The 24,743-nt window shown below is 36.4% G+C and overlaps 2 protein-coding genes across 3 annotated transcripts; both read right to left on the bottom strand.

Annotated features, from left to right (window-relative positions):
- Positions 1-1,245: 1,245 nt before the first annotated feature.
- LOC143536701 (tripeptidyl-peptidase 2-like) lies at positions 1,246-13,190 on the bottom strand. The gene is made up of 36 exons (XM_077030635.1): positions 13,015-13,190; positions 9,992-10,155; positions 8,725-8,803; positions 8,564-8,637; positions 8,356-8,465; positions 8,167-8,247; positions 7,991-8,077; positions 7,762-7,904; positions 7,454-7,604; positions 7,251-7,373; positions 7,092-7,175; positions 6,819-7,006; positions 5,918-6,030; positions 5,685-5,746; positions 5,478-5,599; positions 5,328-5,407; positions 5,162-5,223; positions 4,905-5,059; positions 4,640-4,818; positions 4,431-4,543; positions 4,194-4,364; positions 3,976-4,104; positions 3,786-3,886; positions 3,583-3,700; positions 3,416-3,495; positions 3,262-3,331; positions 3,092-3,177; positions 2,964-3,015; positions 2,730-2,864; positions 2,578-2,652; positions 2,411-2,503; positions 2,205-2,297; positions 2,038-2,136; positions 1,851-1,943; positions 1,505-1,705; positions 1,246-1,432 (listed from the first exon to the last, which is right to left on the bottom strand). Exons 1-36 carry the CDS (start codon positions 13,188-13,190, stop codon positions 1,283-1,285), a joined length of 4,092 nt encoding a protein of 1,363 aa, XP_076886750.1. The 3' UTR covers positions 1,246-1,282.
- Positions 13,191-19,105: 5,915 nt separating this feature from the next.
- Positions 19,106-23,952, bottom strand: LOC143536686 (mitogen-activated protein kinase kinase kinase YODA-like). Of its 2 annotated transcripts, none has more exons than XM_077030622.1 (11): positions 23,368-23,952; positions 22,560-23,294; positions 22,379-22,466; positions 22,210-22,272; positions 21,934-22,094; positions 21,752-21,827; positions 21,622-21,681; positions 20,970-21,077; positions 20,674-20,889; positions 19,705-19,799; positions 19,106-19,627 (listed from the first exon to the last, which is right to left on the bottom strand). In XM_077030622.1, exons 1-11 carry the CDS (start codon positions 23,916-23,918, stop codon positions 19,231-19,233), a joined length of 2,550 nt encoding a protein of 849 aa, XP_076886737.1. In that variant the 5' UTR covers positions 23,919-23,952; the 3' UTR covers positions 19,106-19,230. The 2 variants fall into 2 exon arrangements, with proteins under 2 accessions (XP_076886737.1, XP_076886738.1); XM_077030623.1 differs by having other exon boundaries at positions 21,934-22,090; positions 22,206-22,272.
- Between the last annotated feature and the right edge of the window lie 791 nt (positions 23,953-24,743).

Here is a 24,743-nt window from a genome sequence, read left to right on the forward strand (position 1 = left end):
AAAAACTCACGTTTTTTTTCAGGAAACTCAACATTTTTTGTCACAAACATCTTTGTAACATTATACCAGACTTAGGACCATGTTTCTAGTAAAAGCCTCATTTGTTGAGGTTGCTGGAATCCTAAACCATCCAGTGGAGGTGGTTGGTTGGTGGTGACTAGTGAGTCAGTTGGTGGCGGTGGTGGTGTTCAGGTTGAGTTTCTCGGTAAAAAAATGTGATTTTTCTGGCAAAAAGTGTTTTTACAAATCCGTTAGTCGCGAACCGTAGAGAACAAATATGATAAAAGGTGAGATCGTTATCAACAAATCCGTTAGTTGGAATCAGCAGCAATCAAAAGATCATACGCAGTTGGGATTAATAAAAACTAATACATCTTTTAATACATCTTTTAACATATGTCAATACCCAATATCCTCCATTATATAAGATCTAGGCAACACCCAATATCCTCCATTATATAAGATCTAGGCAATGTGTCGCGCGTTGAATTTAAAAATGTGTAACCTAGTCGCTTCTAGCATCTTTTTATTTAAAAAATTTTATAGTCACTTCTAGCATATGTATTTTCAGGGCCCTCATATTTTCAAAACTTGAGAAATTAGATACAAAATTAGAGAGAGAAGTTAAATTTACGAAGGTAAAACGTTTTTTGTTACAAACAACCTTAGTTATGCCAAGTGTTAATGAGACCCTTTGGGAAAGACATCACTGCTAGTCTGCCACTATGACATACGCATTTCGAAAAAAGATTACAAACAACTAACGTTCCTTACTTTAATTGTTAGTTAGCTTACTCCCATTTGTGTTTCAAAATCTTTTGCAAATTATGTCTTTGGTTGCAATGAGAATTAATCCTCATTCTTGATGTGGCTGGAGGTTTCTCAAAGCAATAGAGTAGTGGAATATATTAAGCAGACTACCAATTAGTTGAATTTATTTCCTTTATGCAAACCACCTGTCTGCATGTCACCAGTTAAGATACAAGAGGGGTTTTAAAACATCTACTTTCTAGCCTAGCGTGAACTTCTGGAAGTAAAAGAAAAGGTTTTGAAGCCAAAGCAATTTTGATTTACGAATGCACCTAACTAACAACGAACCTCAAAACATGCAACACCAACCAGCTTCTGGTTTCACTTTGATCATCAGCAACAGCATTAGCATTTTATTAAAGAAATGGTTTCACTTTGATCACAAACAGTCCAACCAGCAACAGCATTTTATTAAAGAAATGTATTAGTCGTATAGTATTATGACAGAAAGAAAGAAAGAAATCCGACTAGTCTAGAAGAGGGGTAGGGCTGGCGGGAAACGCACAAGCATCCATTGTTTCTCATACACCACCAAATGCTCCCACCCGCTTTGCACAAGCAAAGATATTCTTTCTTCATAAAGCTTCTTCTTTCCATCTTCTTCAATCATCCCATTCACCACCTGCCCCCATTTTCAAGTTATTTATAAATACATGTTTATGCGTATAAAAACACAAGACAAAACAAAGTGTACCTTGAGTGCAGTGCCGAGTCTTCCACTATGTCGTTCACGTATCATCACAAGAGTCGAATACTTGGAGGACTTGGAGTCGGCCCATTTCTGCAGCTCTTTGAAAGTCTCTTCAAATAGATCAACAGAAGATGTTGATGATTGGCCATCGGGTTTATCCACAACCTCTGCATCCAAGTTAGCAGCCAACGCAGCCATCTCACCCTATACATCAAAATAACACCATTGCTCAAACCATTCAAATGATACATCACTATATGAAAACAATATTTTCAACAAGTTTCTTGCCACTAGAATATTAACTAAAATAACATAGGCAAACATGTAGTAATAATAATAATAAAAATACCTTAAGGGATGCAACTTCCACTAAAGCTAAACCTTTTTGGTAAAGTGCTTCAACCAGCTGGTCACGTATTGTCTCCATCTTCTTCTTCGTTTTCTATAAAAAAAATTCACAAGATAAATTCACCAAAAAGTTTACATCACTAAAACAAGAGATAACTTCATATAGAGATAATAATATCTTGATATACCTCAAAATCTTCATCTTCAGGATCACCATTGATGGAAAGAAACTTTGCTAATTCGACTCTGTCAATACTGTCAACAACCTCATCTGCTGCAGCAATTATCTGTCACAAGGAAACCATTAACATGCAATTCTTACAAAACTGAAACATTAAAGCATATCATCCATTACCTCTTCATAATGGTGTGATTTATCCTCCGCTTCTTGGGATATCAATCCGTCCAATATTCGGGCCAGCAACGGAGTGTATTTTGGATATTCCGTCTACCAATAACATAAAAACATAAACAATTAAAAACATTAACAATCACTGTAAGTTTGCTGTAACTGCTACCTCTTTATTTTACTATTATAAAGTCAAAACTAACAAACAAAACCTTGAGTGTGATGCATAATTTTTTCCATTCGGCCCGTTCGTCATCAGTTCCTTGTTTTAGGCTTGCAAGAACCTTTATCTTCGCATCACGAACCTGGTCAACCACAAACATGATAAATTATGTATTTTTAGCAAGCAGAAAAAGAAAAGAAAAAAGAAAAAACGCACCTCTTCCTCTAAACGCTCCGATACACTTTTTGTTGAAGTTTTGGAAGTAGAATTCTTTCCCTTATCCTCATCAGCCTGTCAAACATATAAAGTTACATAACTATAATCTATGGTATGCTAAAGAAAAAAGATTAATTGTATCGAATTATAACCTTAGGTGGTGGGACTTGAAAAGTTATCTGATATGATACCGGATTCTTTTCAGGGTCGTTTGCCTGATCTGACACCACAGTTGAAGGCTTACCATACGAAATTGCTCCAAGTAGTACAGACCCTTCAGGAGAGTTCTGCAACAATCAAGTATTGTAAATCATCCACTTCATATATATCTAATACGGAATTTAATACTGAAATAAATAAAAAGCATTGGTCAAATAGATACTTACCTTAGGAAGCTTGTCTTTAGTGGGAGGTCCTATGTAAAAGGCGTCTTTTGATCTACAAGATAAAACATAAAGGTCACTAAATGCCAAATATACAAACATGAGGAGGTAAATATGGAGAGAGAACAAACCCAGGGTCTAATGTTGATGTTTTGTAACTACCAGTATCTGTGACTGGACCATCTGGTTGAGTATAGAAGCTCAATTGCACAGCCTCCTATTAGAAGTTTATAACATTAAATGGCAAACATACAAATATTAGTACCAAAAATATATATTTTGCATGGCATCTCACATATACCTTCTCCAATTTTCTTTCAATGAACAAGACTAATTGCTTCAATTTCTCCAAGTATTGCACATTCTCATGTCTGAAAAATTCAGAAATTCCAAGAAATAAGCAACTCATCAACTTTATAAGCACATATATATAAGCATTTAAGAGGGAATCATACCTCAAGTGCAGTTGTAAAGTGTAATCACCTTTGGGCAATTTTGCATAATCTGGGTAGACATCACCCATTGCATATACACGCTATGTACAATAAATGGAAAAGAAACAGAATTTATTAAGTGAACAAAACAAGATCATGAATTATATGCATGATTGACAAAAAAATACCTTGTTTGAATCTGATATCATATAAAACTGGGATTCAAACTTGTTATCATAGATACGATTATTGAGCAAGGGTATCTGTGGTTTTACTTCAGCAGCATCTTCTAACTTGAATTTATAACTGCAGCACAAGACATTAATGATATATAATTCAAAAAAATAACTAAGTGAAGTGGAACGAGTGAGAAAAGTCCACCAAAACTTACGTCAAAGTCAATGCAAGTATCTGTTTTCCAGAGGGTAATTTATCTCGATCTGCTGAAAGAGCACTCAGTTTTGAATCAACGGGACGATACGGGACTCTAATCTGCAATATGATTTTGGATACATGAATTTCTTTAGTACAAACACATGAACAAAATGATACTAATGATTTATGAATGAAATCTGTTGTACCTTGTTTAGCTTGGCGGTAGGAGCAAGTTTCTCAGATGATAATAAAGCTTGGGCTTCGACTCTAACAGGTGCTTCACTTCCATCAAGGATCACTTCATCTTTGTTAACATCTATCCCGTGGAATGCAATCTAAATATTAACATAGAAACAATCAGTAAAAAAACCATATGAAACAATATTTAAAATGATTAGAGAGACACATAAACAAAACATGTAACCTCAAATTCTACAACAGCAGGTTCATTACTTCCTACACCACTGGACCAGAATTGAGCTATCACTAGCTCCATCGTCCTACCACCCTCCACAGAAAAGGTAAAGCTTTTTGTAGATGGAGATGAAAATACTGCATTACTTTCCCACTTGATAGGCCTTTTTAGAGGTGAGATCTGTAGATTTGTAAGAAAGTCAATGTAGAATCTTCGAGAAGTGTCAACTCTAGTTATGCCACATACCTGTACAGTGTCAATGTAGAATCTTCTAGAAGTGTCAAACCCTGAAGTTCGCATGGTAGCCTCAACCCAAGTAGCCCCGTATGGGACCTTAATGAACCTGCGTTCAATATGGCCTGTCGAAGTAATAAATAGTAAAAAAAGAAAACAGTTATATACCACACAATATATGTAAATAATTTTCACAAATTATCATCAGTGTACAAACCCACCTGGCTGGAAAGACAATCCAGAAAATGTAATTATAGGAGGCCGAGTTTCCACAATTTTTGGCTTTGTAATAGTAACGGGTATTCGGAAAAGAGGACCACGCCAAGGGTTGTTACAGTCTATTCCACACACTTCAAAATAGTGTAAACCGTCACTAAGCTTCGTGGGGTCTACAACCACACTGGTAGAAAGAAACAAAAGATCAGCAGAAATTACAAAATGCAAATTTGGGTCATAAAGAATGAAGTAGAGAAACGATTATATTACTTGAAGCTACGGCCATTGTAAGTGAGAAGTAGATAATCTGGAGCTCTAACCACTTCTTTTCCAGTAGAGCGCAACTCAATACACTCTTCAAATGGGACTAACTGTTCTAAGTTACTTGCACCTTCATGAAATTGTGGGTCAACTTGCACTGTCCACTGTTTCAATAGAAATATGTGAATGGTTATAAGGCTGGCTCATTTTAGAATACTTTTAAAACTACATAATGATATGAAGTGTTTTTAAATTATAATAGTCACCTCAGTAGATTGATCACAGTAGCTAGATTCTCTTAAGTATATGCCTCGCAATGTTGATGATGCTGCAATCGATTGAAAGAGCTAATTAGGGCATAATATTTGAAATACAATAAGTTTAATTAGGGCATGATATTTGAAATACAATAAGTTTAAGAATTGAACCTACTTGTTTTTCCTGCTTGACTGATGCTTATCTTATACCAAATGCATGGTAAATCAGCTGCTTTCTGAGCATACTCAAAGGCCCTGAAGGAAGTCACTTGTAAGGAATTCGATATAAAAAAATAATTAAATAATGCATGAAGTTAAATCTAACTTGTCAACTTGAATAAGGCCATGTCCATTAGATAATTTATCTTCAGGCAAACAGCCAATCGGTGCACAAGTATTCTCAAGGGCCTTCCTGACACTATAAGGACTCACTTGAATCCCCTTAGCCTGCATAATGTTATCTTATGTTTATATGACTTTACAACAAAAGAAAAAAGTTATGTATCTTAAAACAGTTAAAAGACACTGATACCTTCATTGCACTGATGATCAGAGCTACTCCACCGCATGCAGATGGGGATGACATGGATGTACCTGAAAAGAGTTAAAAGTCAGTTGTCGTGAGACTGAGAGAAAGTAGGTAAACTTCATTAGTTATGATTTTGCTAACTAATATGAAAGACATACTGGCTACCTATACGTACTATGAATACATACTAGGAACAAACATGAGCACAGGTCAAACAGTCAACACACTGATAGTACCATTCATGAGCTGACGTCGCTGGAGAGTCCATGTAGGAACAGGGGCCACCGCCCCACCAGGAGCACTCACATATACGCCAAGATCCCCGTCAGCAGTGGGTCCCCGACTAGACCTGTCATTTCACATTTCATTAAGCATTTTCATAGGAGACACGGTACAAATTACATCATATAAAACTAAAGGGGATGGTTGACACAACCGAAACCCAGCACAAATCAAGAACAGGTTTTCGGTTGACTATCACGACCCGTTTAACAAACGGTCCGTATTCGAGTTGACTTGTTAACCTGCTTGAGTATTTAAAAAACTTTTATAGTTATATTTTTGTTCTTTCTGTTCATTTTTCTGTAGATACACTTGCAATTTGCAATACATTTTCAAGATATTTAATATTTCTCAAAAAAGAAAAAAAAAACTCATATTACTCATTTTCTCTACCGACTCTATATTTTATATCCATTTTGTTTAAAAAAATTTTAACACTTTATTTTGATAAATTGGTTAAACGTGCCGTGTTCGGGTCAGCCAGAATTTATGTGTGCAGGATAGGGTAGAAATCTTTTACACGAATAATATACGACCCAGTTTTGGATTGCACACTTCAACCCACCAACCCTCAAAGTGGGTTGGGTAGTGGGTTGTGTAATGGGACGAAATGGGTTCCAGCAAAACAGCTTGGGTCAATCAGTTAATTTACACACACTTAATGCATATCAATACATTGACTTTATTATTAAAAACAAATGTAACCTAAGAGTTTGATAACTATCAACCAATACTTGGGCAGCTTTCAACCCGATTAACCTACTCAACCCGTTAAAAGTTGAAACATAACCCAAATAGACCTTTAATATAGATTGAGAGAACATTCAATAATTTCCTCCGAAAACAAAACGTTACCAAGTGTACTCAAGCCCTTCGGGAGGAGCCTCAACTAAAGCATGAGCTCCAGCAGCCATAGCAGGAGAGACATAAGCACCAATTCCTATTATGCTTGATGTGGTGCCACCTGGCGCACCCAGAGTGGTCAACGCAGGCCCATTGTTGCCAGCACTACTAACAAACACTACACGGTACTTGTTTACCACCTGTATTCAATAATAATTTCCTGTAAATGACAAATAAACAAACAAAGCCACATTCAAGAAATCTAATCATTTTTTAGGTTATGACCTCATCAACAAGCTCCACAAAACGACCATAGTCCGGAAACATCGTATATTCTCCATAGCTCATGTTGATAACATCACATTTGTGCTGAAAAGGTCCAAAACAGATTAATTAACAACAAAATTACTTGTATAAAGTTGAATACAATAAGAGTTATGATACCTCCACAACAGCAATTAATGCACGTGTCAAGCCCGTTCCAGTTTCCATTGAGCCTAAGCGTGAGTCACCTATCTTACATGAAACTATCTGTGCTCCAGGGGCAACTCCATTAAGCAACGGTTCCTGTAAGTTCACATAAAATTTAGTGACCATGTGGTCATAAATGGATTAGATACAAACAGAGCATAAATTTAAGGTCATACCTTTGAGTGGAAAGCACTTGTAATACCAGCAACATGAGTGCCATGCGGCGAACTATCAGTTACTATGCTCAAAATATTACCTTCATTATAAACATTGGTCACGAATGTACAAGCATCCAACTTGCTAAATACACCATACTTCCGCTCAATCCTGCAAAATTATCTCCGTGTTATATTACTTGGAACTGATAATCTGATTATTGCAGACTGAGGGCACAATGAACTGTATAATTGATCAATATCACATAAAGTACAACTAAGCATGAGAAAAAGAGAATAAAAAAAGGTGTCAAAGTCAGCAAGTATACTTGAAATTAGTTAAGGGAACAAAATCAGCAAGTTTCCCACAACCAACGTCACCCTCAAAATTCTGTGTGTCAAGAGCCACCCTCCACACTTCTCCATCATGCCAGACAACAGCATCAATGACAGGCCCCTTGTCATCATAGCTCTAATACAAACACAGATGCACATAAATATAAATACATTTCAAAACATTAAAAGGAAGAAACTATAAATTTAAGATATAGCACTGACATCTGGTTGTTTCTTCAAAAAATCAACTCGATCTTGAAGGTCTGCACGGGTCTTTTTCAAATTCACCTCATCAACCTTTGTGTGCTTCTGAAGTTACAAAACTTGTTAGACACCATAATAATATAAACGTGCATACACTTTATCAGATGACAAAATAATGAATTAGTAGGAACAACCTTGTCAAACTCTTCAAGTTGCTTCACAGCCTCAGCTATTGCTTCCTGATTCTTCTCTTCCCACTTTTTCTTTCTTTCTTTCTGCTCCAGATTACAAATTTCACACAAATAAAAATAAGAAAACAGTTACATTATTTCTTATTAAATATATGAATAATGCTCTCAGACCACTCGCAAAGTAAGACCCACCTTCAAACGAGATACTAATGTGTCTGTAAGAAGCTCATATATCAATTTGTATCCCACATGCCACTCCCCAGATGGATTCTTCCAAGAAGGATTTATAGTAAGAGACGCCCCTAAAACACAATCATTCAAAAGAATCAATCATATATCTTAAAAGTGGTATATATTCAACTTCAAGCTACTCATTTAAATCAATATAACAACTACCAACCTGATGCACCATGAATACGGCCATTTTCATCAGCCTTTACAACAGTTGATGTATCAACATCACCACTACCAGTGCTGCGAGGAAAGGAAATATTTATAAAAGTAAAAATAATATCACCAACGGAAGAAATATAACAAAACTGATTGAATATTGAAGGGTACCAGTCAATGACATCTAGGACTTTTGGTTTGCCATCTGAGGTCACGTGTAATCCTGCTGCAGCTGGATCAACACCAGAATCTGAAAGCAGAAAAATAGCATTAAAGGAAAACCTTTCACTTGCAGAAAATCAATCACGAAAGATTAAAGGCCCATCCAATTACGTTCTAGAACTACCTAATAGATCATGTTAATATTCTGGATATCATATAGCAGTGGTGATCATTTTGTTTGGTCATCATGTCCTAAAGTCAATTTCATTAGACAGCTACTTCTTTGGTTTTAGATTTTCATAAAATCAATCAAGAAAGATTAAAGGTCCATCCAATTATGTTCTAGAACTAAACTAATACATGATCATGCTAATATTCTGGATATCATATCATACTGTTAGGAATAAACAACTAAACCAGACAGTTGAAGAAGAACAGTAGTGATTGTTTTGTTTAGTCATCATGTCTAAAGTTGATTTACTTCACAGTTACTTATTCGGTTAGACGTTCATAAAATCAATCTGAAAGAATAAGGTCCATCCAATTGCGTTCTATAACTAAACTAATACATAATCAAGTTATCTTTCTGGACATCACATATCAAACTGCTACGAATAAACAACTAAACCAGATAATTAAAGAACAGTCATGATTAACTAAATATTCTGTTTAGTCATCAAGTTATCAATTAATATATTTAGACAGTCACTTGTTCAGTTTTAGTTAGGTTTACACAATTATCAACAGCTTTATACACGTTAAACGGATATATCTCCCTGAATAACACGAAACGCATCGATTCCAATTCACCTAATCATTTTATTCACGTCACAATCTTTTGCTCATACTGTACGATACGATATATCATGTTATCTTTCTAAACATCATATGTCATACTGTTACTAATAAATAACTAAACCAGACAATTAAAGAAAAGTAGTAATTAACTGAATATTCAGTTCAGTCATCATGTCTTCAGTTGATCTATTTAGGCAGTTACTTGTTCAGTTTCAGACAGTTATTTCAAAATTCCTATACGCATTGATGTCGATTCACCTATTCATTTCATTCAATTCACAATCATTTGCTCATACTCTACGATTCATCAATCAACCATACGTAACAACTAAATATCTTCTCATAATCTAAACACAGACACTCGATTCACTGATTCAGTTATAGTTTTAATCGAATCACTACGTCTAATCGAAAGCTTCAGTCGACTAATAATTATTCAATTTCAAAGGTCAACGATAACGAAAAGCTAAGAGATAACCTAAAATCGCAACGACAACACCGCGGCCATCGAAGTCGGGATGCGCCTCAACAAACCGATCGGCACCAGTCTCCTTCTTCGGCATGAGAGAAGCCAGGAACGACGCCTCGTTGAGCTTAAACTTCCTCAAAGCGCCATTGCTATCGATCTCCGGTGGCATTGCCCTAACCACAACACTTGTCTTGCTCGGTAAGCTTGTAGGTTTACTATTGGGCGTCGTAATGAGTGCTCGAAATGGCGAATAGTTATAATAATTATAAATCGATGACACGTATGGTGTACACGATGTGTGCATTGAGTTAGAAGGGTGTTTTTGTAATTTAGTGTGGTGCAGGTGGATAACGGTGACTGGCACCGAAGGGTGGGTTAGGATGTTGTTTGAAAATGTGCTTCAGTGGGTTCGACTTTCCATACATCATCCTGTTCCCTATCGGTGCTAGTGTGGCTCCCACCCTACCTTGAGTCTATAAATATCCTTGTGACGTGGGTTTCTATTATCTACAAGTTATGTGTTTAGAAAATACAAGCCATACTTACCAGTACTATGACTATCTTCAAAAATGGTCTTTAAAGCCATTGTAATAGTTTCTGCATTTGCATTAATGGTCTTTAAAATTTGGTGAAGGTTAATTTTGTTAAGGTGCGATAATTTGTGGTTATGCTATGATGAATATGCAAATATACGCCTGGACTTATGAGACTTAATTGGTCGCTTGTAACGAACATGCAGGATTCTTGGTCACTTCTCATTTGCTTCTAGCAAATTTGTTGCAAGGTTTAAACCTAAGTCACAATGGTTTTCACACTTGGATATTGGAAGTTATAGATTTTATTTTTAAAATAGTAGGTTTATTGAGAAAATATTGGTTTTTAGGTATCTGACAATAGACCAAATGGATTTTAGGTATCCAGCCATCTCAGATGGCTGGATTGAGTTTATCACTCCTAGTGGCGTTCCACGTAAGAGACAGCGTGCACATTTGTGGTGACTGGATCGGTCATCTCAGATGGCTAGATCCAAGTTTATTTCCTCTAGGATACAAGAACTAAAGCATGCATATTTGTTTATGGAGATGTTTACAACTACAAACAAACATAACTAATCTAAGTACTGTGATACTAGCTTATAGTAACAAGAAGTTGGGGAATATTGATTATCTAGAGTGGGGTTTATAAATGGTTGATGCTTATAATAGCAATCAAGTGCAATCATAATACATTTTAAGGGGTAAATGAGGGGCTAGAGGACCTCCAATGGTGTTGCTTTGATGGTAGTTATTCCCAAGTCTTCACTCATATCAATTGGTTCATTCGATGGTTTGTGTAAAGCAAATTGTTGAATTACATTGGCTAGTATTAAAGGCAATAGCTGTAAGGCAAATGAAACACCTGGGCAAATTCTTCTACCACTATCAAATGGAAGCAGTTCAAAATGTTTCCTTTAAGATCAATATCCTTTTTACTAGTTAGGAATCTTTCTGGCTTAAATTCACAAGGATCTTACCATATATTTGGATCTCGATGGATTTTCCAAAGATTTACAAACAAGCATGTGCCTTGCGAGATGTTGAGCCACTCACGATGCAATCTTCCTTGGATTCATGAGGAACGGGGAGAGGTACAACATGGTACAACTACAAACACAACGTTTCTTTGACAACAGCAACGAGGTAAACTAAGTTCCTTATGTCTGACTCTTCGCCAGTCTGTCTCTTCCAACAAGTTCATCAATTTCATCTTGGACGATTTTTAGTGTCTTTGGATTATTAAGTAGCAAAGATAAAGCCCATATTAATGTCACAGCTGTCGTGTCCGAGCCACCAATTATCATTGTCTGCGCAATTGCAAATGTAGTGGATTTGATTATAAACAACACAGGGTTATCTCAAGTAAATAATTAGGGAGAGATTCATTGCAAAACACTAAAATCTTATTACGAGAACAAAAAGAAAAAAAAAAACCATATTTTTTAAATCTTAGTCATTTATAGCTCATGCTTTTTTAAATAATTTATACTGTTTAATTGAGCTGTGCATGAAAAAGAAATGGCCGTACAGGAAAAATCGAACTGGAATAAACGAACCCAAACAAAAACGATTGTTTGGTTTTATGTTTCATCAAAACCGAACTTCCTGTTTGATCCCATTTGTCCTTATTTCAACAAAGGAAGCACTGGCCTTTTCGATCTTTTTGTCTTGGTCCTAATTCAACAGGTTGTAACTGTAATGCAAATAGTTTGCGATGGAGCTCGAGTAGTTTTTGAGCAGAAGAGCCGTTTTCAAGTAGTGTTCGATCGATTGTTCATGCTAGAGACATAAGTAGTCATGGATAATTATGAGATGAGATCCTTCCGAATTTATCGTCGTGACATTCTCTTGAATTCTCAAAACTTCTGTCGCTCCATCCCCGCAGTGGTTTTGCGTGTAATTAAAATAGATAAACCGAACCAAATCGAGTGTATGGATTTCTTTTTAAGGATTGAGTTGTATGTAATTTATAAGAAACTAATAAATAGAATAACCCAGCCTAAATATATAACAATCATTAATTCATTATTACTTACTAAAATGACTTAAGTCCAAAATCATTATTTTAGGTTACTTTTTTTCCTTGGTCTAAATACTTCAAGCCCAAATGAAAAAACCACTCCAAACCAAATCAAAAGCTATAAAAACACAACTAAATAATTTTTAAAAACCGAAATGTTAGTTTTTGGTTCATTTTGAGCCTAAAACCGACTATTGCGCATCCCGACCTTTTACATAAAGCTTGATTAAATAAAAAATCCATTAATCGAGTTTGTTAATATATTTCTTAAAAATTTACCTATAGTTATGTGTAGCTAATTTAACCTACAAATAACTGGTACATGTGTGCTCTATATATAAACCAAATGTGTTCATATATTATTTTTGAAGTTCAAGACAGATGATTACATATACATTTCAACCGTTTTTTTATATTTGTTATGCTAGATATATAATTTATATATGCAGTAATTGTTGAAGGTTAAATAAGTTTACCAAGCATGTGATTTGATAACTGTATCATGGTCATAACCAGGGAAATCCTCCTCTGATGCATCTTGGAGAACAGAAAGCAGCACATCCATGAAAATTTGATCGTCTTGCGCCTCACTCTTTCGCTTCTTTAACCATCCTTCAATGATGTTGTCTATTTCTTTACCTGCCACCTTCATTTTTTATCATATCTCCCCAAGTCAAAACCATTCGTAAACGGAATGAAATCCGTCACCACCAACTCGCCTAACAAATCTACGAATTTCCTCACCACATTTTGAAGCCGAACTCCTTCTTTATCGCTGACCTAAAACCGGTTCCCACTAATATGTAAGATTAAATATATAATTATCTATATATATTATCTATAAAACATTTAACTCATGTGAAGCACAGACTTTAATCGTACTATATTAATGAAAAATATGTTCCGGTAAAGCCATAGTAAGTGTAGAATAAGCTTTCGTCTCACTTTCAAAGTCCTTCAACTCATGTGTCTCATACTCTTTAAACGGTTTCGGAGTCCAACTCGTGTTGTCATTACCGATCAGTGGTGCAACATAAACATCATCAAGAAAACGAACACTACTAGGATGCACAGATCCCAGATGTGCACGGAATCTTGGTTCCCAACGGTCAAAGTCCGATAGTTTCAACAGCTTGGGACATTTATTATGACTGCCTATCTCGTTATCCATCGTCAGCATTTGTTGCAATAAGACGTTCTGTGATGCTAACGCATAATAAGATGAATTCTGAGCAGCCATCATAAACCAACTGATAAACTTCAGGGATTTAACAAAGTTTACTGTTCACACGAATGAGTCAGTAACGAATGAACCAGTAACGAATGAACAAGTAATGAATGGGTTTTAATGAATCTCTTCACATTCGTTAACGGATTAACAAATGAGCTAATAACGAATAGGTTTTAACGAATGGAATATTCGTTAAAACTGAGATACTTTAACGAATGGTATATTCGTTAAAAGTTGATTACTTTAGCGAATGTCTAAGATATTCGAATGAAAGTTAACGAATATGGCTTAACGAATCAGGCTTTAACGAATGAAAGTTAACGAATAGGACTTCTCAACGAATGTTCATTCGTACACTGTTCACATGAATAGGAGGTTTTAACGTATAAGCTCATTCGTTAACAGGCTTAACGAATGAAGATTAACATAACGAATGAAGGGAATTAACGAATATGGCTTAACGAATCAGGCTTTAACGAATGAAAGTTGAACGAATAAGGTTGAACGAATAAGATAGCATGACGAATGAGTGTAACGAATCAGTCTTCATCCTAACGAATAAGACTTCATCTTAACAAATCAGTCTTCAACGATTCAAACTTCCAATTTCAACTTCAAACTCGTCCGAATCTTACTGAAACTACTTAAAACTTATACCAAAACAATCCAACACCAAATCCGAACCTATCTAGCCATGTCCAAAATCACAAACATTCTTCAATCAAGTTCAATTTAACGAATAACCAGTCTCTGATTTTGAACTTCAATTAAATCACAAAATCAATCAATTCATGTTCGAATTGATCAATTGATTATTGTTTTAACTTGATTATATATCGAAGATCAGATCCAAGGCTCTGATACCACTTGAAAGAGCTTTGGGGTTAGGATCTAGATCTTATGATTACGACGATACATGATGGTTAGGTATACGATTAAGGTCGATATACGTTAGGATTGATGCCAATGATGTGAGAGAATGAACTGGCAGAGTAACGAGAGAGAATTGATAAACAAGCTTGAAAAGGCTTACATTAATGAATAATTTACAGCATATATATAGGGGGTGACCACATTCGTTAACATAACAGTTAACGAATGTGTCATTCGTTACATTAACCACACAAATGAACTCTTCATTCGTTAATACATTTAACATATAACGAGTAGCCCTCATTCGTTATCTCATTCGTTAATCTGGGTTAACGAATGAGCTTACAGATTAGACGAATGTGTTACATTCGTTACGGGGTAACGAATGTAACATTACATTAGAGCGAATGGCCCATTTAGCCATATTTACATTAAGACACCTATACTTTAGATTAATTACATTAATGCCCTGATAAAGACTGAGACGTACAAAACGTGTATCAACACAAACCCTCGAAAATATCTCCTCTGGAGCTCCCAAATTCATCCAAGTCGGCTAGGGTTTTCGGGTCATGATTAAGGTTGAGTTTAGGGGTCTTTAAATAGGAAAATATCAAGCCCAAACCCTAAAAATCATGGAAGATTCTGGAAGTGAAGCCCATCACCATGTAAATAATATTGGGCCATATGATATTTTAATTCTTAACTGTGCATGATTATATAGACATAAATAGAATAAGTAATATATCTTCATTGGCTTTATGAATAAATCATTGTAGGAAACAATTAGAAATATTACAATATTATTTGTTTCCTTATTTAATTAATTTTTTTTGAAAACTCATAAGATCTTTACCAAAATTACAACTTGATTAATTATTATTCAAATTATTTATTGTGATATGATAAAATTCATATTTTACCTCATTTACCATTAAGCTTTTTAAATTTCAAATATGAATTCATTAAAAGTAATTATTAACCCAAAAACTATTTAACATGTAGGAAATATTTATATAATTTTATGTATATTTTAAGCTTCATCAATACAATTGCCCTTAGTTGAGTCACACTGGCATGGACTGTTTGATATCCTGTGCCGTGTGTTCTAGGGGTGAGCAGAAAACCGAATTAACCGAAAAAACCACACCGAAGAAAACCGAACCGAAGCATTAATAGACGGTTAATTTTTTGTTTTTTTTGAAAAAACGAAATTTCGGTTTCGGTTCGGTTATCCATTTTTAAAAAACCGAACCGAATAGATTGATGATGATAAAGATCGGGACTAAAACCGAAAAACCGGATGATGCTGAATGAAGATTGGGACTAAACTTTTAATGCTTTTTAATTTTTAAACTCTATTTAGCAACTTTGTATTCGTATAGTTCCACATAACACGTGCCTTTTTTTGTTTTTTAAATTCAATATATATGTGGAGTGTGGTACTCTAACACGTTCTTATACAAACTTAAAATATGCATTTTTTTTTTGCAATGTCAACACATAATTGAAAAAAAAACCAAAAATAACCGAACCGAAACCGAAATTAACCGAAATACCAGAAAACCGAAAACCGAACGGTTTGCATATTTAAATACCCGATTACTTTGGTTTCGGTTTGGGTTTCGCCAATCGAACCGAACCGTGCTCAGCCCTAGTGTGTTAGCGGTTGTTGATGCCTAAGGTTTAACTTCCTTATCAATCTGATTTGATCTTTGTCAATTAATCTGTTAAGTAAACATGATATTACTGTATATTTACTTGCTTGAACCCCGGGTGTGATTTGTCTTTGTCTATTGATTGAACTTGCTCAGTTTACTTGTTTGCTATAAAATCTAATCTTTTGCTAGTGTGATCAGCACTCATTACTGTTACTTCATATTGTTAGAAAATGGTTACATGTTACACTGACAACATACTCCTCGTGGTTCGACACCCTACTTAACCTACCTTGCTTAAGGTAATTAGGAACTTGATTTTTATCGTTTTTGACTAGATAGCGATAGTGTAGCATCAAGCACTACCATAAGTCTACCATTACATCCAAACAAGTTCAAAAGAGAATATAAACCCATATCACCATAGTCTTAAAGACACGATTATCGATGTTTTTAACAAAGAAACCCTACAGTCCTATGAACAGGTCATGCTGTTGGAGTCAGAAGATCAACTGCTTCCACGAGAAACTTTATCTCTTTCACTGAGACGTCGGGGGAGCTAGACAGCCGAGTCAAGATAGGAGGAACCGGAGAAGCATAAGAGGCAAAAGCAGCTTCGGCCTCGGTCGCAGCAGTAGATGAAAATCTAGGAGCCTCTATAAGTGGGATCCCCTTAGCTCTATGCTCATAGTTTGCTCCTAAACCATGCTGGAAGCCTGCAGCGGAGATCGCTCGACTAAGAACATCCCTAGACTTTGTATACTCCCTTTATGACTTGGCCTCTCAAAAACCCTCCCTGACTAACTATTGCCTTTCTTCCACCAACCGAGCATGTGCCTTATCAAAAACAACACGTTCTTGGAGTAAACGCTCATATTTTTCTGAACCACCTCGCTGATTATTGACTTCTGATAAGCAACAGCCGCCTCTGCTTCCTCCAAGTTTTCCTCAAATTTGGCTTTCTCTTTAGGTCTCTAAATGCATCACTTTCTTCGATAAAGAGGAAGTGTCAGCTGGCAACAAAAGGAAGATAAAAAACAGACTAATAGGCAACCCACATACAAGAAAAAATAAAAAATAAAACTAATAGGGGGGAACACATAGCTCTCCAAGCCTTTTCCGTCTTGCAAGTTTCAAACTCAGCCACGATAACTTAAGCTCTTTAGACAAGTCAGCAACCTTTTTCTTCCAGAAGAACCAAATGCCTCCTCAGATTTAGGATATTTTAGTCACCCTCAGTTTTCAACCTTTCAATCCCCGCTATATTTTGATGGTATGTGTCACCCTCATTAACACATGGCTATCCCCAAGAAAAAGTGGTTAACCAAGGACATGCCAAACTCAGAAGTTAGGTGAGTGATTGGACCCGAGCATGATCGACAACTTCCCTTAATAACTCATGAGCAAGTTCGGACATAAGTTCCCACATTAATTCCCCAATTGGGTATGAAAATGTCATCCTAAGGGAGCCTTGGAAAAACATCAGAAAGTGAAAAACTGTAAATAAAACCTACCTCTACCGCCCTCCGGACGAGTCAAAGGTTACCCCACAAGGAAAGAACGAGAGAGAAAGAGGGAGAGAAACTGAAAGTGGGGTGGTTGGAAAGAGATAGCCATCGAAAGTAAAGGAAGCAGTTGATGGGACTGCCATCATTAAGCCTCGGGAAAGTGTGAAGAAAGGTTTCTCATTTTTCAAACATGGACATCGTTATGAGCCAGATCCTACGAAGATAAGCCATAATATTAGAAGGGTTTGGCTACTTAAGGTGTTTGTCTAGGCAACGGGTCACAAAAAGGGAGAAACGGAGACTTGTTGTGAGTCCATTGTACTTGTAATAAATAACAAGCACAATAGACTTGGGAGACTTGAAGAGGTTACCCGCATAATGGGCCGACCCAGAGGAAAGAGACGCATGCCCAACAACATTTGGTAGTCCAAAAGACTATTGTCACCAAGAAACTAGAAACCTTTTAAAACAACAAGAGAGAACTAAGGGTTATAGAAGTTTTTGAAGATTTGTCTAATAAGCTTGCTTAATGGAGTCAACCAAGCACATCCTAAGGGCTAAAAGGAAGACAACCATGCATGAAGATCAAGACCATGCTGCTGGAATTGATGGAACTTAAGACAAAAAGATAAGAGGTCAAGAAGAAGCTCTTCGGTTAAAGACTAGTGGACCATAGCTTTAGGACCATGTTTGCGTAATAAAAATACCTATTCACTATATAAAGGAGAGGATCTTCCAGATTCATTCAGTACCTCACACACAAAAATACATACTCAAACTTTACAAATATATTGCCATTCTTAGAGCAAACTACTGACTCCTTCCTTCAGAATCATTGTGGGTTCCAACAGTTCCTTTAGAATCATCGTGGGTTCCAACAGGTCCCGTTACACGTTTTGTTCAGTTCGACTGAACAAACCTAGTCATTTTGATTTTACCATTTTTGAAAACTATAACTAGCAATTCAGCTCAAGATTTTAAAAAGCTAGTCTTAAGTGTGACACCATGAACACTAAACAATTTAAATTCTCATTTCTCAGAAATGCTAATGCAATCAATCATACACACAGACAGACACATGAATAGATATAGATATAATATATATATAGATACAGTTCACCAGTAGAAACCGTGTCAAGTAAAGTAAAACACAAATGCAATCCCAATTCTGCATTTTATGTACATCTTTCCACATAAAAAAGTAAAAGAAACCCCTAAATTAAGTCTCCTAATCCCTACTCTCCTATTCCATTTCATGATGATATAAACATGAAATCCTGTTTTATACCATCACCCATCATAACTTAAAACCAGTCACCCCCCCCCCCTGCTGCATAAGTCCATTCATATACCATAAACATTATTAACCCTTTCTTTTCCTATTATTACCAATTAAAAACAAATCTAAATCATATTTCCACCTCACAACGGATTCAGATCCAGAGACGGTTTAAAGTTCACTTTATCCCTTAACAGTAGATGAGACACCGAGTCAGCCAACACCGCGTGCCCATGCCCATGTCCGTGCCCCCCATACTGTGTTCCCGGGCTCTGCTTGGCTCGGAACATATCGGGTACGGGATCACGGTACATGTTGGTGGGTTTTGAGATCTCGTGAAGGTAAACCGATTGGTTAACGTGCGGGATTTTGGAACCGTTAATGTTGGTTAGCGGAGTTGATGCGCCCGATGTGGTTCGTGGACTGCATATGGGTGATGGGGACATTCTTCCGTTTAGGTGTTGTGGTGATCTTGAATGTAGAAGGGGGCTTCCAATTGGTGAGACCGGGCATGATATGTTTCTTGGAATTTGAATGTCACTACAGTAATAAGATTGCAAATATTGTAAGTATTATTATTATTATTGTTGTTAATATTATTATTTAGGGAGATGTACCTGGAAATAAAGGCGGGTCTTGGTACTCTAAATGAATGGGTAGTGGCGAGTCTATCCGAATCCAATGCTTGTCGGTTTCTTGGATGTCCGCCACCCTGGAAAATATGAATGAATATTTACAACAAAATCCTTTTTTTTTGGTCGAACATGAAGTGGTTATTGAATAACTATATGCCCCACATGGCCACATATATGAACATATTTTGCAGTTTCTTGGTAAAAGAAGTACTAAGATTTATAGAAACCAAGAAAATAAAGCGAAAAATAAAAGTAGCGTTAACAAGAAAAATAATAGGCTTGTAAATGAAACGAACAGACACGAACAATTAAATGAATGGGTTTTATTGTTCGTGTTCGTTCGTTTAAAAACATGTTTGTGTTCGTCTGTGTTCATTTATGTTTGTTCGTTAACAGTATAAACGGACGGTTCACAAACGTAAACGACCGAACATAACTGAGCTAAAACTACTTAAAAGTAATGTGAAAAACAATGTGTCGCCTACAATGTTATTAAAACTAGACTAAGTTGTACTGGGCCAAAAAGTTTTGAATAAATATATTAACGTAAACTAACGAACATAAATGAACATAAACGAACTTAAATGAACAAATGTAAACTAACGTTCACAAACATACATGAACGAGCGAGGCATGCGTTCATGTTTGTTTGTTTAACTAAATGAGCAAAATTTTTTGTTCATGTTTGTTAATAAACAAATATATTAACAAACGTAAACTAACGAATGTAAACTAACGAACATATATGAACGAAAGAGATGTGTGCACATGTTCATTTGTTCACCTAATTGATCAAAACTTTTAGTTCATATTCATTCGTTTATTAAATACACGAACTTCCTGCTGAACAGTTCAAGAACTGTTCACCGAATGTTCGGTTCGCTACAGGCTTACATGCTGATCAACATAATCATATAAATAATAATTTATAAAATATTGCGGAGATATTACCCCATTTGGCGGTTGATCAGACGGCTCAGAATATAACGGCCTTTCTAATGGAGCAGCGTTTTTTACAAAACTGTGTTCCAACAATTGAGCAGCTGTAGGACGATGCAGTGGATTTCTTTGTAAACATTGTCTTACAAAATCCTTCCCTTCCTCTGAAAGATGATCTGGAATAACAGGGAGTTCTTTACTGTTTCCGATCTTAAACAAGGCTGCCACCTGTAACCCAAAACATATACAATTTAAATTTAGAAAAAATAAAAAGTTATGGATTAGAATTCAAAAAGATAAGTTCTGACCCCTTCATACTGGCTCCAAGGTGGTTTTGTTGTTGCCATTTCCAGAACTGTACACCCGAGACTCCAAATGTCAACTGCAAGGTTGGAACCGTTGCTGTTCTTGATGATCTGCGATCACAAACCAAAAGATATTAAATTATTAATACTATACAAATACGTGATTAGGGGTGCACACGAGCCGAGCTGCTCACGAGCTACTCGAGTTCGGCTTGTGAAAAGGCTCAATCTAGCCGACCATAAATGAGCCCGAGCGCGAGCTTAAAAGTAAGCTCGCTTAATAAACGAGCTTGAGCCCGAGCTTCACTTACCAAGCTCGAGCCGCCTCGCAAACCTAAACGAGCCTGTCATTAATAAACTTTTATAATATACATTTATACATATTTAATAATTATTAATTAATCTATATTATATTATGAAAAAATAACTAAATAATATATATGATGTTATATATAAAACTATAATTGAAAAAAGTATATGTATATATATATATATAAATGCATAAAAATTAATTAAGATATAGCAAACGAGCCGAGCTCAAGCTTCAAAAACTACTCACCCAGCCTTGTCGAACTCGGGCTCGGCTCGTCTCGTTTGCACCCCACGTGATATTATATTAATTTTGGAGAGCAAAAAGAAGTTATATTCAACTAACCTCAGGTGCCATCCAGTAAGGACTTCCTTTGAATGACAATGGGCATGTCTGCCCTGTGATCTGCAATGTTTTAAATATTTTAATAATATATGCTACTAAACTTACATATTAGCATATAGCATAAACTTACATGTTTTGCCATTCCAAAATCTGCCAACTTGACTCTGCCATTTGGGTCCACAAGAATATTTGCTCCTTTAATATCCCTGAAAACGAATTTTAAGATACCCAGATTTCGGTAATGTTGAATAACAAACAAGCAACTAAAATTAGGTACGAGCAAGGATCTGCTTAAAATGGTTAGCTATTCACCTATGAATAGTATTCTTGGCATGTAAATATGCTAGCCCTGACAAGATCTGTTGGGTGTAACTTCGAATTGCCAGCTCACCAAATTGTCCATAATCTTGAAGAAGTTTATAAATTGAACCACCCGATACATATTCCAAATAAATATAAAGTTTGTCATCTACCTGTTTAGAAGTCAAGGGTCAGGTAAACTGATAAAAGAATCATTAATCATTTATTCGTTATCACACTACAGAATCGGTCTGGTATTATAGGTGTGTTATGAGGTAAGATACTTGCCATTTCAGATCCATAATACCGCACAATATTCGGATGGCTTAACCGACTCAATAAAGAAACTTCCTGCAAAAATGGAAAAACACAACAGTCAACAAGTATGACAAAAATGAAATGATGCATAGAAAGAGAGAAAAGAAATGAATGTGCTCAAATTTGTTAATATACATACCTGGCCCAACTGTTTTGCACTTTCTTTTGACTTAGCATCATCAGAAAACAATGTAACTTCCTTCATAGCACACATTTCACCGCTATCACTACATCAACATATGACCCGAGAACATAAAACGTTTAGATGATTATTTTAATAATAAAGTTTTGTAACCGCATACAACACATTACAATTATACCTGTTGAAACCGACATAAACATGCCCAAACGAGCCTCGACCCAGCAGCTTCCCCTTCTTCCATCTTGAGCCTGGGCTCGGTAAATTATCAGGCCGACCCGGACTTCGCGGTACAGAAGGTGACGTGGCAGCTGAATTTGACTGGGAGAATGGTAGAGAATTTGAAATTGTGACTGGAGGAAGCGGTAACCGGTGACTTTTTTGCTTCACATCTTCGGTTCGGTTATTTTGTGACTCAATGGCTGCACCACCGGCTCTTGGATGAAGAGGTGTAACCGCCCCACTATGGATCCTAGAGCTCGGGCCTGGACTCGTCATCTTCGGGCTAGGAAGTGGAGAATATTCCGGGCTGCCCCTACTCGGTTGCCAAAACAGCCCTGCCATGTCACCACCCATAGAGTTATGCCCGGAATTCTGACCCGACCCGGGACTCGAGCAGTGACCTGACCCGAGAAAAGGGAAATCAGGATTAGGCTTTGTGTTAAAGAAAGTAGAGTTTATGACTTGCTCGGTTCCGAATGCGCGCAACGGGCTTCTTGAAGGGCTCGATATCGAGCTGTCGGGAGCACTGAAGACTGCATTATGGTACGGGACCGGAAGATTAGGCACGTGACTGCTTAATGGCTTTCTTCTAGAAGGTGAAGATGATATAAGATTATCAAAAAGATGATCTTGTGGTTTTGCTACATCTCTGGAGTGAATCTTCATTGCAGGCAACTGATCCTTAATAATCATACTTCACAAAAAAAAAAAATAAACAAAAGTTAGTATTTTTCTCATTAATATACTTTCAAATGAATTAAGCTTACTTGGAGGGACTGCCAGCTGTCGTTCGACTTCCAGTATCATAATCAGATGCTAACGGGCTAAGTTGGCTTGAATCAGGTGGATCATCACTATCACTACAACAGTCACTAGAAACCGATTCGGCTCCATCAAAATCTGCAGCATCAGGCCGGGCCCGTGTGTATCCACTATGTGGAAGTGGAAGATACGGTGACGGTTTGGTCCCCTTTTCTTGCCTCGGTTTTCCAGATATTACAATTCCTGACTCAGTTCGAGCCACACGGGTAGGGTGAACCGGAAGTGGAAGCGGCTGAGCCTGAGGTCTTTCTTGAAAGCTTTGACACCTAGCCACAAGCTTGGATTCTTTGGAAGGTGAAACGGATCTGGACTCAACCCTAGACAGTGACCCGAGCTCTGAGACTGTGTCACTGCAGCCTCTTCTTGAGTCACTAGATCTGTTACTGGATTTTTTATCAGAAGGGATTCTAAACTTTCTAATTGTGTCGATAAAACCATCCTTGCTTGTCTGCTTCTTTGTTTCTTTTGATGATGATTTGCTCCACCATGAACGCATAGTTTCTGATACTTTACAGAAAGTAAAATCCAGTAATAAGCGGTTGATTACTCAGTATGTCTGAAACTTGAATGCATTCCACAAAGTGAGTTCTGAATGCAAAGAGTTGATGCTTTAGAATATGAAGATATAACCAAAAAAGAATAATTTAAACATTTGGTGCAAGTTACAGGTCCAAAAACACTTGATAAAACAGATCCATTTGTGCATTTATTACCATAGAGTTTGTTTGTTTTTATTATTAGCCACAGTAATATGATATGATATTATATACACTGTAAATCATTTGTCCCCAAATGAAGAAGAAGAAACAAGTTGAGGCAACTTTTCATAGAAACAGTTAAATCATGTCAATATGAAGCATACACAAACAAAGAGTTAAATCAACACAAGTAATTCAATCCTAAAGTAAGGGAATTCACAATATTATTTATGAAAAACCAGCAACACAAAATCCGATCTGGGTATGCTAGCAATGAAATTGATGTACATGGGTTTTAAAATAGAGACAGATCTAGACTAGTAGGTTAAACCGTAATGAATGAAGGAAAGGAAAAGAAACCTAACCTGGCTGAAATGCAATTGACGTCAGAATTAAGCTAAGCTACAACTAGAAGATGAACAAGAAGAAGAAGAGGATGAATCTGGTTGTGAGGCTTGTGATTGATGTTCTTGAAGAATAATAATAATAAATTAACAAAGAAAGAAAGCGAGAGAGAGAGAGAGAGAGAGAGAGAGAGAGTGGGTGAGTGAGAGATGTTTTTCTTTTCTTTTCTTTTCACTTTAGTTTTGTTTAATGGAAAGCGAGTGGACTTGCGATAGTAG

This window comes from Bidens hawaiensis, unplaced genomic scaffold, assembly GCF_021521415.1.
Source record: "Bidens hawaiensis isolate Kalapana, Puna unplaced genomic scaffold, B.hawaiensis_p1.1 tig00010894_1, whole genome shotgun sequence".
NCBI classification, from domain to species: Eukaryota; Viridiplantae; Streptophyta; class Magnoliopsida; order Asterales; family Asteraceae; genus Bidens; species Bidens hawaiensis.

Excerpts from the sequence above, each read along its gene's own strand:
- LOC143536701 (XM_077030635.1), bottom strand. The coding sequence starts at position 13,190 with ATGAAGGTGGCAGGTAAAGAAATAGACAACATCATTGAAGGATGGTTA. Across the intron at positions 10,156-13,014 it reads GTTATCAAATCACATGCTTG|GGCAATGCCACCGGAGATCG; the intron begins GTAAACTTATTT and ends TGTTGTGGTTAG. Across the intron at positions 4,544-4,639 it reads TGGATTGTCTTTCCAGCCAG|GCCATATTGAACGCAGGTTC; the intron begins GTGGGTTTGTAC and ends TTACTTCGACAG.
- LOC143536686 (XM_077030622.1), bottom strand. The coding sequence starts at position 23,918 with ATGCGTTCATGGTGGAGCAAATCATCATCAAAAGAAACAAAGAAGCAG. Across the intron at positions 22,273-22,378 it reads GTGCAAAACAGTTGGGCCAG|GAAGTTTCTTTATTGAGTCG; the intron begins GTATGTATATTA and ends CCATTTTTGCAG. Across the intron at positions 21,682-21,751 it reads ATTTTGGAATGGCAAAACAT|ATCACAGGGCAGACATGCCC; the intron begins GTAAGTTTATGC and ends AAAACATTGCAG.